The sequence below is a fragment of the Danio rerio genome, chromosome 15, assembly GCF_052040795.2.
Source record: "Danio rerio strain M-AB ecotype USA chromosome 15, GRCz13ab, whole genome shotgun sequence".
In the NCBI taxonomy this organism is placed as follows: domain Eukaryota; kingdom Metazoa; phylum Chordata; class Actinopteri; order Cypriniformes; family Danionidae; genus Danio; species Danio rerio.
In genome coordinates this window covers 23145956-23160971 of record NC_141035.1, presented here as the reverse complement: position 1 = coordinate 23160971, position 15016 = coordinate 23145956, and the positions used below count along the sequence as shown (strand labels likewise).

The following is a 15016-nucleotide window of genomic DNA, read 5'->3' as shown; positions in this document are numbered from 1 at the left end:
TTATATACACTATTTCAGTTTTTAAAAGAAGCTTGTTACGAAGGGATAATTAATTTAGTTTAGTTAAAACTTTATTGCCTGTTCTGCTTCGCACAGAAAGGAAATTTGTATTTAACACTGGATTTAAGACAACAACTGCATACATACAACAATACAACAGTCACACAATAGAAACACTCACTAAGACAACAACAAAAGTTTCAAATTTAGCCTGATTATTGACATTTTTTCTACAAAATGTTTATTTCTTTTCTTGCTTTTCGCTAATATTTTCTAAAATTCTTTGAAATGTTTTTTGAATTATGCAATCAAAAACATTCCCAAAAACCCCTGTATAAAAACTTTGACACCAAATTCAGGTAAAATAGGTAAAAACCCAAGCGTTGGGTTATAAAATAAATTTCAAAATTTAACCCAGCGGGTTTGGGTTTTTCCCTATTTTACCAAACTTTGGGTTGAAATAACCCTTCAGTTTTAGATAAATTTACATCAAATTTTAAAAATGTATGGAAAATTGTGCATTTTTAATGAACTAATTTACATATTGAATTATTTCAGATAATTTGCCTTAAAGGTAAACGGTTTGCTTTTTTCAACCAACACGCTCTCACAGCAGTTCGTACATTTATTTAGTAGCTAATTTGTATTTCTTACACTGTAGTACATTTTGATGAGGGTAAAAATTGTACATTGCTATACAAATACAATCTTATACATTTGTAAGAATTAGCCAAATTACTGCAATATGTAAAAATTATGTACGTTTCCTTCACTTTTGTCAATTGGTGAAGTTTGTTCCTCATTACTGTCACCACTGGCTTGGTTAAGGACTTGTGGAGCTGCATATCGATGGATTTGCTCATCAGTGTTTGGACTTTTATCAGGGAAAATAAACCACACTGAACTGAACTAAACTGAATTTCAACTCTGAATACTGGACTGACACCGTTTCAGTTTACTAGAACTTCTGTGTTCAGCTGCTTTGACACAATCTACATTGTAAAAGCGCTATAGGAATAAATGTGAATTAAATTCTAATCAATCAATCAATCAACCAGAGAAATATGGTGATATATATATATATATATATATATATATATATATATTTATTTATTATTATTATTATTATTATTATTATATTATATTGTTATATATATTTTTGTTGCCATATTCACCTGCATTATCTTGCCTTATGGTATTCACTATATTCACATGCATGTTTTCACACATACAGGAAGAAGAACAGAGAATTTCAGAAATGGCGCAACAGAAGAAACAGGGCTTTTCATTAGGCACCATTGCAGGTCGTTTCTGGTCCCGAAAGCAGCAGTGAAGACTCGTCCTGCTCGCACCACCCGAAACCACCCCGTCTGGACTGTGAGCAGCCATTAAGATGAGGGTCACAGTCGAACAGGAGGACGGTGTAAGTGGGCACACAATGGCATGTGTGGAGAAACATCCAATCGGGCTATGCTGAACAGGATTTTAGGGGTTGGAAAAGGAGTGACCAACTCTAAAAAGACATTCATTCCTGTGAAAGATGGCACTACCTGGACAGAACATGCACATATGATGCTCTTATGTATGATCTCACTGATTAGAAAGGGTTTTGGGGTGGTTGGACCAGTCTCCACAAGAGTAAAAATCACAAACTGAAGAACCGATCATATGTTCATCACGTTGGTCCCATTTGAAACCCGTAACGGATGCTGTAGGCCTGTAATAGCCTGATATTAGACTTCAATGTTTGACTGGCACATGAAGCAAAACCTCGCATTTATGTTGGTGCTGCCAGTGAGTCTGATAAAGCGAGCTCAATCTGGTGCTGTTTCTCTTCATGTCAGAAATGGACCGTCTTGTCTGAGGATGTGCTTGTGGAATGTTCTTTGTATTGCTTTTGTTGTGAAACACCCAGAATATCTCCAATAAATAAACTATAACAAACGTGGGTTTGTGTTGTTGTTTTTTTAAGCACTTATTTGGAGGGAATCTGTTTTGTTAAGCTTTAATTGCTTCATTTCAGAGATGCCCAAAGTAGGGCCCGTGGGCCAAAATTGGCCCATGTTTACCTTTAATTTGGCCCACCAGCCCATTTGAGAAGAGTGGGACAATGGTGGGGGGGTGCTCAAGGTGAATATCTATGACAGAGATCGTCATTTCAAATTTAATATAACAATTTGTTTGTTTGTTGTGTAATTTTTGTTTTGTAAATAAACCGGATTTTTAATATAAATACTGTCACTCGATGGATAGAGGGCAATGCACTAGATATCAGAGAGCAAATTAAGGCAAAAGCAGGTGCAGCTTGTATATTCAGCATTGAACTCCATTGTGTTGTTAATGGGATTGTTAGTGTTTTTTTACTGTAATAAATTCATTATAATATTTTTTTAATAAACTGCATTAGTTGATATAATTTAAAGCAATATTTTGTAGTTGTTGTTTGTTTTTAATATTAGGAAATAAATTAGGTCAAAATTACTCATGGAATATTTAATGTAATACAACTTGGTTTACCTTCAGCCCACAGGTCTCAATCAAGTTTAGTTATTTAGGCCCTTCATAAGAAAAGGTTTGGGCACCCTTGCTTTAGATAATTATTAATTATATTTAGGATTTTGTTTATTACCTATATTTCATAACATTACACAGACTTGCTAAAAATGTGCACTTTTATGCATCATTTAACTGATCATTATCTAATTTATTTGAATACTCAGTGCACTTTTGTTCATTGTTTTTAAATAAAAATGTAAGAATTTTTTTAATAAGTGGCTTCAGAAATTATTTAAGGAAAGAAAAGTTTAAATGCTTAAAAAACATGAAGGATATTTTGTAATTTCTTGCTTATCGATCAGAGCATTCGATGTCTGATATCTTCAACTTAACATTTTTTGTCTAATTTTATTCTGTTGTGTAATATGTTTTTGAATATTTTATTATATATTTTTTTTCATAATAAAAAGCTATTTAAAAAATATTTAATGTATGAGATGTTTTATTAAATTTATATAATTCCAGTTTTTTTATATTCATATTTTATTTATAGATTTAGCTTTAAATCAGAGTCATTCTCAAATACTATTGTAAAAACATAAATGTAAAATATTTTATTGAAAGGCTATTATAATGAATTTAAAATGTAACTGATGCAATCTGATATTTCAACTCTGTCAGCTGCATTATTAGAAAACTGAATTTGAAATCATTGCTTGGTCCAACTGAAAACTTTTCAGTTCCTTCAGACTGTTTGTGAGAATTAGAACCCAATTTTAAATTAAATTATCAGTATTAGCTGTTGCTCTAACTCGATGTTTTGCAGCTAAACTAACATCCACATGATGCGAATAGATGATGCTCCAGCAGTTTGAGGCACCTGAGAGACAGAATGCGAGGTGTCAAAACTTTTGCTGATGTCGCACCTTTGCGTTTGACAGAAGGACACGTGCCATGATGCCCTCATGCTAACCTCTGAAGACCGAGAAAACTTTGTAGAAAACACCACGTTACACGAGGCTGAAAAAGCGCAATGTAATAATTTGTTCAAACTAAAAGAGAAGCAGGTAATGGCTGATTACAAACGACTTGTCATGAAAATAATGAACCACACGTTATTATATGAACAATCGCCAAATAACAGTCAGTCATAACGAAAAAAAATAAATAAAATAAAATAGGCCTACTTAAGTAACCGCTTCGTCTGGATGGATTCGCAAAAAACGACTCGTATTGTTCGTACTGAAGTAACGCGGGATGTCAGTGACTCATTTATGAAAACCGACTCATAAGTGTCATTTGTTGCGAGTCAATTTGATTTGGTCAAGTCTTTGATTCACTTATGTTAACCGGTTCTAATCCAAACATTCATTACTAGTTAATCCAATGATACATTGACAACGCTAAATTCACATGCAAACTGGAAATGAAATGTTTTGAGATTTTTCTTTATTTTGGATGATGTTTTTAATCCATTCAACCATCTATTTATCTATCTGACTACTGCTTTTGCAATTATTTTCATACTTTATTTGTTTGAATTTACAAATACAGGCAGGCCTAAATGCAAACATACTTGCATTTGACTCTGCTAAATGAATATTATGTATAAGTTTTATTATGTTTTAACATACAATAGTTTTTGCTGCTTTCTAACTACAACAACATCAAAATATGTTTGTATTTGTCTGTCTTTATTATACCTTAGGCAATTCCTGCGGGCAGCTAAGCAGTTTTTGCTGCTTTCTAAAAATATATATATTCAATTTCAACTATTTTCTTTGCTATCTGAAATTCTACATTCAAGTAAAAAACACTTTTACCAGTTCCAATTTTAAGAAAAGCTTACCGCATTCAATAGTTTTGCAGCTATCAGAGCAGAAGGACAGCATCTACTCTCCATATTTTTTTCCTTTTAGGAGCTCGTTCTGCTGGCGTGGGTTTCCTCCGGGTGCTCGGGTTTCCCAGTCTAAAGACATACGGTACAGGTGAATAGGGTAAGCTAAATTGTCCATAGTGTATGTCTGTGAATGAGTGTGTATGGTTGTTTCCCAGTGATGGGTTGCAGCTGAAAGGTCATGCGTTGCGTAATACATATGCTAAGTTGGCGGTTTATTTCGCTGTGGCGACCAGGGACTAAGCCAAAAAGAAAATGAATGAATGAATGAGCTTGTTTTGTGATATTAGATGAAAAGATCAGAAAAATGGCAGCTAGCTCATATACCCAGAGCCTAGACCAAGGGGTGGCCAACCCTGTTCCTGGAGAGCCACCTTCCTGCAGATTTCAGTTGCTACCCATATCAAACAGACCTGAACCAATTAATTAGGACCTGAACACCACATGATAATTACAGGCAGGTGTGTTTGATATGGGTTGCACCTGAAATCTGCAGGAAGGTGCATGGCTCTCCAGGAACAGGGTTGGCCACTCCTGGCCTAGACCAAACCACAAAGAGATCTCTCAGTATTGAATATTGAACCACAGTGAACTGAGCTAAACTGAACTGATACTGTTTCAGTTTACTATAATATTCTATGTGAAATTGCTTTGACACAATCTACATTGTAAAAGTGCTATACAATAAAGGTGAATTGAATTGAACGTTTTACACAGCGGATGCCCTTTCAGGTGCAACTCAGAACTGAACATCCATACACCCATAGTATGGCCAATTTAGTTCATTTATTTCACCTATAGTGCATGTCTTTGGGAAACCGGAGCACAAAGACAAAACCCACACCAACATGGGGAGAACATGCAAACTCCATACAGAAATGCCAATTAGCCAGGGTTCGAACCAGTGACTTTCTTACTGTGAGGCGACAGTGCTAACCCCTGAGCCACCGTGTGACCATGAACAAATTCATATTTTAAAAATAGTAAGCAGTAAGTCCCTGGATGACACTTTACTATCCATGAAGACTGACAAATGGTAATTCAGTTTAAAACAGCTGATCATAAGTGGGGCTAGATGGAATCTGCAGACGTTTTTTTACTACTTCAGCAGAGAACTTTAGAAAAAAATCTGCAGATTTTTGCAGAATTATTTTGGTAGTATCATAACTAAAACCTTAATATGCGAAATAAAAAAAAATCATATCTTTTTAACTTTTATTTAATGTTTAGAATGCAAATCCAATTAGATTCACTTTATTTGGTAAACAACTCTCATATAATATATATCTACTAAAATAAAATATTACTTTACAAACTGCATTGTATAAATCAGATGAACATTTTCATATTAGTCAATAATATTACTGTACTTTATTTAAAAACTGAATAAATATAGATTTACACACGTTTACTAAAGTAAACAGAATTAATGATGGGCTAAAAATTGCGGAAAAGCTGCGGAATTCTGCGCGCGTACATTCCGTGTGGGCCTAGGAAATTGTACTTGAGGGATTCAAGCAAATAATCTACAGAAATAATAGTAGCTGTTTGTGTATGTTTGGCATAGAAGGGAACAGTCATAAAAATTAGTCAGTTCTGTGTTTTGGAGGGATAGTTTATCCAAAAATGAAAATATTGTTATTTATTTAATCTTCCTTTACTTGTTCCAAACCTGTTTTGGTTTCTTTCTTCTGTTAAAGACAAAATATATTTGGATGAATATTGAAAACTAGTATAGGCATTGACGAGTGACGACTATAATATAAAATAGACACTCATAAAGGAGAATAGAACACTTCACAAAGACGTAGAACCAAAAGGCGTGTAGCCTTATGGTGAGTAATTTTCATTTTAGGGTGAACTCTAACCCTTGCGACTACATAAAATGTGTTTCCCTTCCCTGCTAAATGATTCGCCAGGTTCAGAGCTTAACCCTAACAGAATGTGTCCTAAAAGTGTGAGCAAATGACATGTGGATAAATTGACACCTCAGAGCATGATGCACGTGCAGGGAGCCTGGGAACCGGTCCGCGCCGGGCACCGCGTGTCGCACTTCACACCTAGGCAGAGGGGCACCAATTCACATTTATGGATGCGCCTTCTGCCACTGGATCACACCTCACCATAGCTGTCGCCATGTGTCATTCCACCCCCATGTGCCAATCCTCCTCCTCCCCTATATGAGCCCATTCACAGACACGCTTCACCCCGCCAAAGCGACGGCTCTTACACCGTTTGGATGTCGGACACGTGGATGGGAAAGTGTTAAGCACTGACGCGCAAAGCAAAACATGGAGCGCTTAATTTTGTAAGCCGCAAAAGCAGGCGATGAAACCATTACGTTAGTGAGTTTATTACACTTATAAATGTCCCTGGGGGAAGAGGGGGTTCGTGTTAGTTTGATCTACCATTCACCTATATTGGGGGACATCAGAGATGCTCCATGCGCGTCTTCGATTGAGCCAGATGGCTATTGATTTTGTGACTTTTCCCCGCTTTCCCCTCATCACTCTCTTTGTCGAATGAACATAATGGGCACACGACACCTATTTTGCTGAACATGTACCCCATTGCGCGCATCAATACCAGTGGATGCGCTTCATGGGACGGGGCCAGGTCAAGAAAAAAAAAACAGCAAACGTCCTGCTATTTAAAAGACACACATATACATATAATTTTTTTAAATGATTTGAAAGACATAGGTGGTGCTTTCACAGAAATAAATTAATTCAGCCTAAACTACTTTGCTACAATGGTAATAAAGAACATTAAAACGTTAAACACTTTTTCCATATTTTGATTTAGCTATCATTTATTTTCTATTAAAGTATTATGTAACCACTTATTTTTTTCTTAAGTGTTTCTTGCTACTATAATGTCGTTTTGAATAAGTAATTGCACGGCGTCCTTCCATCTTTGTCATCAAAATATCTTAGTTCTTGTATGATGTTTTAATAAGGTTATTTAGTAATTTACTAGCACACACTCCTTAAAATAAAGGTCCCAGTAAGAACAAAAGGGGTTTCACGTGATGCCAGAAAACTTTTGGTTGCCCAACCTTTCAGTGAATAGTTCTTCAAAGATTTTTCATAAATTTCAATAATTTAAAGAACCTGTGGAACTTATGTGGAACCATATGTGGCAGTAAAGAACCTATATTTTAAAGACTTTACTTTGAGCTATGTTAAAAAAGCACCCTGTTTGGTCACACTTTATTTAGATGGTCCGTTGAATTTGTTACATTGCATCATTAGATTAAGTAGACTGTTAAGTTGGGGTTAGGGTTAGTGTAAGTTGGCATGTACTTGCAAGGTTTCTTATAGTCAGTTAAATGTCTGTTAAAGGAGCAGTAACAGATATTAAGCAGACAGTATTGGACCATGAAAATAAAGTGTTACCCCATGTTTTGCTAAACAGTTATTTACTATACTTGCCTTTTATACAGATAATAACTCTTAAATGCTAAAGTATGTTGTTATATCAACACTGTTAATCATGATGGTATTCAAATGAACGACATAATTCGTAGAGTCCCTTCATTTACTCGCCTTTTCTTGTTTACACAGATAATAAGTTTTGTTTACGTGTTCATCCTTGTGTTTATCAAAAGCCAAGAAACCAGACGGTCTTGATAATTGTCCGACAATAAATTAACAATAGCGGACCTTCTTAACCCCCCTAATCATATGGTGCCGTCCAGTGGGCAAAGCGTGCCTGGGGTAAAGATGGGGCCAGCGGAGGCACGCGCTGCTCTCATTAGAATCACAATAGAAAATCACTAAAGCACGAGCAACAGTTTGGAACGCCGCGCATTGTTAGCGCGTGTCTCCTATGTTTATCCCTCAACATGACCCAAAACACAGCGACAGAATATTCATTTAATACTCTGACGTAAAAAAATAACTCGCAAAGTAATTTATTGTTTGTTATTTTAATTTTATTTATTTCAGCACATCTGAGTAACATTTCAGATGCATGCAAACTTTGATTTCATGCATACAAGCTACGGATTGAATAGCCTACGTTTTTTTTTTTTAAATATATAGACTTTATTAAAATGAATGCATCAGAGGCTAGAAAGCATGCAAGGTGTGGTGATAACGCGGTGTGTGTAATACACAAACCAAGATTGCGAAGCGCAAACACAGTGCGCAGGTGCGCGCAGATTATCATACAGCTGTATTGAAAGCCCCCTCCCAGCACACGTACACACACTCTTACTCCAGAAAGCAATTATCTGCAATCTTAAATGTTCTATGCAACCCCCACCATTTCGCCCTCTTTACCAAAGACCTACAATCCAAACCCAAGATAACAAAAGAGCCCTCCGGATCTTTCCAGCGCACAAAAAAGCGCTTGCCGGTTTAACGACTCACACGCGTCAGAACAATTACAGATTTTAGAACTGAATTAAAAGGGATGTGCCAATCCCCTCCACCCAAAGCCCCTCCGCGATCGTAGACGAATATTCTTAAGACAAAAACAAACTTTTAGAGAATTGCTTGGCACGCGACATTGTTAAAAATACAATGGACCGGTAGTCCAAATTAAATTATTATTTTTTTCACATAATACAGGGCGGAACAGTTAAAGAACCTCAATAATATGTTTTTAGTTTTTTTTAAAGTTCAGAATATATTCCTATAATGTTCAGGAAAACAATATGTCCAACAAATTGTGATTTGGCTTTTGTAATAATTTATAAACCAGCACGAGATAATTTGATATCTGGTTGTGGTTAGCGTGGGTTTCCAAAAAGTTTTTAGGCTTACAAATTGTTTCAGCGTTCATGTAATATCAGTTTTACTATAAAATGAACGTAAAGCGTCATGACGTATAGTTGCTCATCAAATAAATTAATGAAAGAACATTTATGACTTCATTTGCATTGGCCACGCCTCCTACCGGTCGCTACAAAAGCCAAGCGCAGCCTTCACTCCATAAGAAACGTAACTGAAGGGTCCAAAGTCCCCTGGAGCTAGAAATCTGTTTTTATTTGCTTTGTAGGCTCCAAACACATGCGACATTGAGATACTTTTTTATAAGAAATGTTCATTCGTTTAACTTTTTAACTTTACGCATTTTTACAACTACTTTTCCCCTTTAAATCGTGGATAATACTACAAACATTCATATCGGACTACTCTCACAGTCTGCTATCGTTCAGTAGCAGACAAGAAGGCAAAGATGGCTCGTGTTTTATTAACGTGCTTTTTTATTTTGATATCATCGCATTTGGTGAGTATTCAGAATTATTACTTGATAGTCAGCTGTTCTCTGACAACGTATAGGCTACAAAGAATGCTACAATTAATCCTGTTTTAATTCTCACAGGGGAAATCATCCGGTGTGTTTGAGTTGAAAGTTCTGTCTTTCACAAGCACGAGCAGTGTGTGTAAAGGGTCCAGCGACTGCCAGATCTTTTTCCGTGTTTGCCTGAAGCACTCGCAAGCACTCATATTACCTGAGCCGCCGTGCACCTACGGCACCGGAATGTCAGAAATACTGAGCGCGGACTCCATCTCCAGCAGTGCGTATATAAGCGTGCCTTTTAATTTCAAGTGGCCGGTAAGTAGTAATAAATCTTATACGTACGATTCGTTGTCAGCTCTTATGTATGTGGCATATAGATGTATTCGTGTATTACTTAACAAAGTGTGCTGTGATTACAGGGAATCGTCTCTTTGATAATCGAAACCTGGAACGCAGAAACCTCTGACCAGTCAACAGGTAGCCTATACGCGTCCACTTTTTTGCCTCACCTGCGTAGTTTTAGAAATAAACAAAATATGTATGCGGTCGCCCCCTCCTATTTTTTAACAAACAACTCATTTAATTAATTTCAGAGAATAACAACAACATGATAAGCCGTTTGGCCACCAAAAGAAGACTCGCTATCGGTGAGGACTGGTCTCAGGACGTGCATCTCGGTGAGCAAAGCCAACTGCGCTTTTCTTATCGTGTCGTGTGCGATGAATTCTACCACGGCGAGGAATGCTCGGATTTCTGCCGCCCACGGAATGATACCTTCGGCCACTTCAACTGTGACGCCGCTGGCAACAGAATTTGCCTTCCTGGATGGAAAGGCGATTATTGCACCGAACGTAAGTGTTTATGAATAGCCATAGTACATTGTTTTTTGGGGGAGAGCAAAAGGAAATCAGCGAAAATAACGCGGGCAAGTTCAACGGCTTCTTCAAACGTCCAAGTTTGCTTTTGTTCACTGTAACAATAGAAGCAAAGAGCACAATTTAACAAGCACACGCGCTGAAACCTAATATGCTCTGCCTTCCGTGAAGAAGACGGCATGTGTTTCTTTTGTGTGCGTCCCAGCTGCTTGGTTCAGTACTTAACAAATACTTGATGTGCCTGAGCCTCCAGGAGGGGGGGTGGTTTTATGATGCCCAGTCATTCTAATGTCCCCTTTTCTCTCCCTATCCTTTCTAAACAGCCATCTGCTTGTCTGGCTGTAGTGAGGAGAACGGTTATTGTGAGGCCCCCGGTGAGTGCAAGTGCCGGATTGGATGGGAAGGCCCCCTCTGTGATGAGTGCACGCGGCACCCGGGGTGCTTGCATGGCACCTGCAACCAGCCTTTTCAGTGCACTTGCAAAGAAGGTTGGGGCGGTCTATTTTGCAATGAGGATCTGAACTTTTGCACTAATCACAAGCCCTGTAGAAATGACGCCACGTGTACCAACACCGGCCAGGGCAGCTACACCTGCATTTGCAAGCCTGGCTTCAGTGGCAAAAACTGTGAGATCGAAACCAATGAGTGTGACAGCAACCCCTGCAAGAATGGAGGCAGTTGCAATGTAAGCAGCCAGTTATGGCACTTCTGTCAAGTCTTGTTTTTTCTTGTCATCGTAGAAGCTGGATTGCTAATGGTTATTTCTTTTTCTTCCCAGGACCAGGAGAATGATTACACTTGTACATGCCCGCAAGGCTTCTATGGCAAGAACTGCGAGGTCAGCGCCATGACCTGTGCCGATGGACCCTGCTTCAATGGTGGAACCTGCATGGAGAAGGGATCCGGTAGCTATTCCTGCCGCTGCCCTCCTGGATACATGGGCTCCAACTGTGAGAAGAAAATCGACCGGTGCAGCAGTGACCCCTGTGCTAACGGTGAGAATATTTTGCACTTATTTTCAGTCCTAAATGCAATTCATTCCAGCCATCTACACCTCTTGAAACATGCTGATCCTTCAGCTTTTTTTGTTTTGGGATTCGTCAACTGTGCGTGACATACTACTCATGCATGATAGAACAGACGCCAGTGAGACTCTTACACTGATATGGTGAGATAGAGCTGTCATAAAGCAATAGACCTTTATTAGTCTAAAACATGCACCATTGCTTTCCCAAGGGTTGCTTGCCCTGGTGTACTCCTTTGTCCTAATTATTCAATTTCACTTTCCAAAATTTTAGGCTTATTACGTTAACACCCTGCATTTTTTTTAAAGGTGGCCAGTGTCTCGATTTGGGCAACAAAGCGACGTGCCGTTGCCGGCCCGGGTTCACAGGCTCACGTTGTGAAACAAACATTGACGACTGCTCAAGCAACCCCTGTCAAAATGCAGGCACCTGCGTGGATGGTATCAACGGGTACACCTGCACATGCACGCTTGGTTTCTCAGGCAAGGACTGTAGGGTTCGCTCTGACGCCTGCAGTTTCATGCCCTGCCAGAACGGAGGAACCTGCTACACTCACTTCTCTGGGCCTGTCTGCCAGTGCCCGGCAGGCTTCATGGGCACACAGTGCGAGTACAAACAGAAGCCCACGCCTGTGAACAGCCCTGCTCTTCCAGCAGCCTTAATAGTCTCATTTACTCTAGGCCTCATTACTCTAACCTTAGTGATCTGTGCTGCCATTGTGGTCCTGCGACAGATGCGTCAGAACCACAAAGCCAGCTCAACCACAGTTCGAAACAACCTGGATTCTGTCAATAATCGCATTTCTTTGAGCCCAACCTCCACTTTAGGTAGAGAGAAGGAGGCCTTCCTTATTCCTGGTGGCCCATTTAAGGTGTCCAATAAAGATATGGCGCTCAGATCCACCTCTGTAGACACACATTCCAGTGACAAATCAAACTATAAGCAGAAGATGGTGGACTACAATCTGAGCATTGATGAAAAGCACACAAACAACAAACTAGAGTAAGTTCATGTTCAAGTAATCCTCAGTTTCTGTTCACAATTTCTGTTTCATTTTATATGCATAACGTGGATGTGTTTCCGTAATTTCAGGAAAAACTCTGAATCAACATTGCTGGTTCCACCTTTAAACTATCCAAAAGAGGGAGTGTATCATCCTGTGTACATCATTCCCGAACACATAGAACAACGTGTGTTTGCTACTGAGGTAAGTATCTTCTGTCTTTTTTTTTTTTTTGCTAATTTTTTTTAGGCAGAACGCTTTCAAAGAACGTGCATCAATGCCATTTTTTCCTTTCTGTCCTTCCTCAGGTATAGCAGAATTCTTCAATCTGGAGCACCTCAAACACCAGTGGGCCTGACCACAAAAATGTTTACAGTCTCTAAGGACAAAAGGAAGACGTGAAGAGAGTATATATCACATGCATTATATTATTTATTTATTCATGCTGCTCACTAAATGGACTACTTCTTGATATGGATAATGAATTTGTGAAGACAAGCAAGAGACTTGAAGACCCGTGGAACAACTTGCATTATTTGCACTATTTCCTTTCCCTTTTTTAATGACCCAAACAGAATTTTTATATATTTGTCATCATATTTAAATTGTACATAGACACAAGAACTCTCTGGAAGAGCTGAAGAATCAAGGATTTGATAATCACAGAAGCCTTGAAAAGGAAGAAAATAGGCATCCTGAAGTTCATCTAACTCTCTGAATCACATGGAGCCCAAACAATCAGCCTTATGGGTGGAGGAGGTGCAACTGAAGGATCTGGAACTGTGACTGTGGAGTATTTGCCTTTTATTTTTATTTTTTCGATATGGTTCGAAATGCTATTTATAAATGGAACTGTGATGAGAAGCAATCAAACTGAACAAAACAAGTTGTTCTGGCTGTGAACAATGTGAACAACTGTCTTGGAAATGTACAGTTTTATGCGGCAGTGATTTTACTTAGTGCCTACAATGGATCTGACTATCAGTGACATTTTCTCAAACCAAACCCAATCTCAATTAAGTGCCTCATTCTTTAATGTGCTACAGCTCAGTTACAAAGGTACTCCTTAGAAACACTGAAAAGAGCCTTTTTTTAAACACTATAGGAGTATGCTTTTCGACAGTAGATGTTTGGGTTGATTTGAGTACAGTTGTTTAAACAGCGATGGATGATGGATGCTGTTGTGTACAGCGGCCATCCTGTCAACATTCACTGCTGGTAATCTATTTCCGACATTCCCAAGGCTTGAAAGGACCCTTGGTCCAAACTGATAGCCTCAACATTGTCAAGATTTCCTGGTTTTGTAATCCTCTGCAATCAGAGTGTTTTTCAAAATTCGCAACAACATAGATTGTTCTATGTCTTTTCCTTTCCTATTTTATTTTTTATTTTTTAGTATGTGGCATTTGTTCCGTCATCTTCATTTTTTAAAACCATTTAAACCAAAATAGATGATACTTTTATATTTTATACCGTCTTCCTTAATTTAACAATGCAATAATGTACAAAATCTTGAGATAATCCACTATTTAATTGGACTGTAAATATTTTGTATTTATGAGAGATGAATGTATATATGTTTATGTATTTTGCAAATATATATATATATTTTTTCATATAAATAAACCCCCGAATAATTTACATTGCATCGTGTTTTTTTTCCTTCATAGGAACTGCTGAGATAATAACTGAATGAATTTATCTAATTTACTACACTGTTTAATAAAACATTTCTTTAATGACATCAACTGTTCCAGAGAGAACCTGTAACCTGGTTTAAACTTTTCTATTTCAGAAAAGTATGTTTTGCTATTATTAAGAGGATGGAAAATGGGTCTGAGACAAGGATCGGTTTAATGGAATTTATTTAGAAAAGCATATACAGTTGAATTAAGAATTATTAGCCCAAACGTTTATTGTTTCTCCTGTTTAATGGAGAGAATATTTTTTCGAAATATTTCTAAACATAATAGTTGTAATTAACTGATTTATTTTATCTTCGCCATGATGACAGTAAATAATATTTTACCACATATTTTTCAAGACACTTCTATGTAGATTAAAGTGGCATTTAAAGGCTTAACTAGGTTAATTAGGTTAACTAGGCAGGTTAGGGTAATTAGGCAAGATATTTTATGACAATGGATTGTTCTGAAGAAAGTCGAAAAAAAGAATTAGCTTAAAGGGGCTGCTAATATTGACCTTAAAATGGTTTTTAAAAAATTTAAAACCACTTTTATTTTAGCCTAAATAAAACAAGAAAGACTATCTCCAGAAGAAAACATATTATCAGACATACTGGCAAAATGTCCTTGCTTTGTTAAACATCAATTGGGAATTATTTAAAAACGTTAAAAAAATTAAAGGGTTGCTAATGATTCAGACTTCAACTGTAAATCAGATTTTCAAGTAAAATGATGGTATATATAAATGTTTGCTAAATTTCAAATCGCACTCAACAACTTGC

The 15016-nt window shown here is 37.5% G+C and overlaps 3 protein-coding genes across 3 annotated transcripts in view; 2 read left to right on the top strand and 1 right to left on the bottom strand.

Moving 5' to 3' along the window:
- timm50 (translocase of inner mitochondrial membrane 50 homolog (S. cerevisiae)) overlaps positions 1-1944 on the top strand; it is a 52798-nt gene extending 50854 nt beyond the window's left edge. The window contains 1 exon segment of the mRNA NM_200665.2: positions 1235-1944. Coding sequence (NP_956959.1) covers positions 1235-1333 — 99 coding nt within the window. The 3' untranslated portion in view covers positions 1334-1944.
- The window catches only part of LOC147833651 (uncharacterized), a 734785-nt gene that overhangs the window by 301285 nt on the left and 418484 nt on the right, over positions 1-15016 (bottom strand). The gene's annotated exons all lie outside the window — the stretch shown is intronic.
- dlc (deltaC) lies at positions 9336-14190 on the top strand. The gene is given in 9 exon segments (NM_130944.1): positions 9336-9631; positions 9728-9961; positions 10066-10123; positions 10240-10497; positions 10845-11206; positions 11300-11516; positions 11855-12548; positions 12639-12753; positions 12858-14190. Coding segments are annotated over 9 exon segments (1995 nt in total). The 5' UTR covers positions 9336-9580; the 3' UTR covers positions 12864-14190.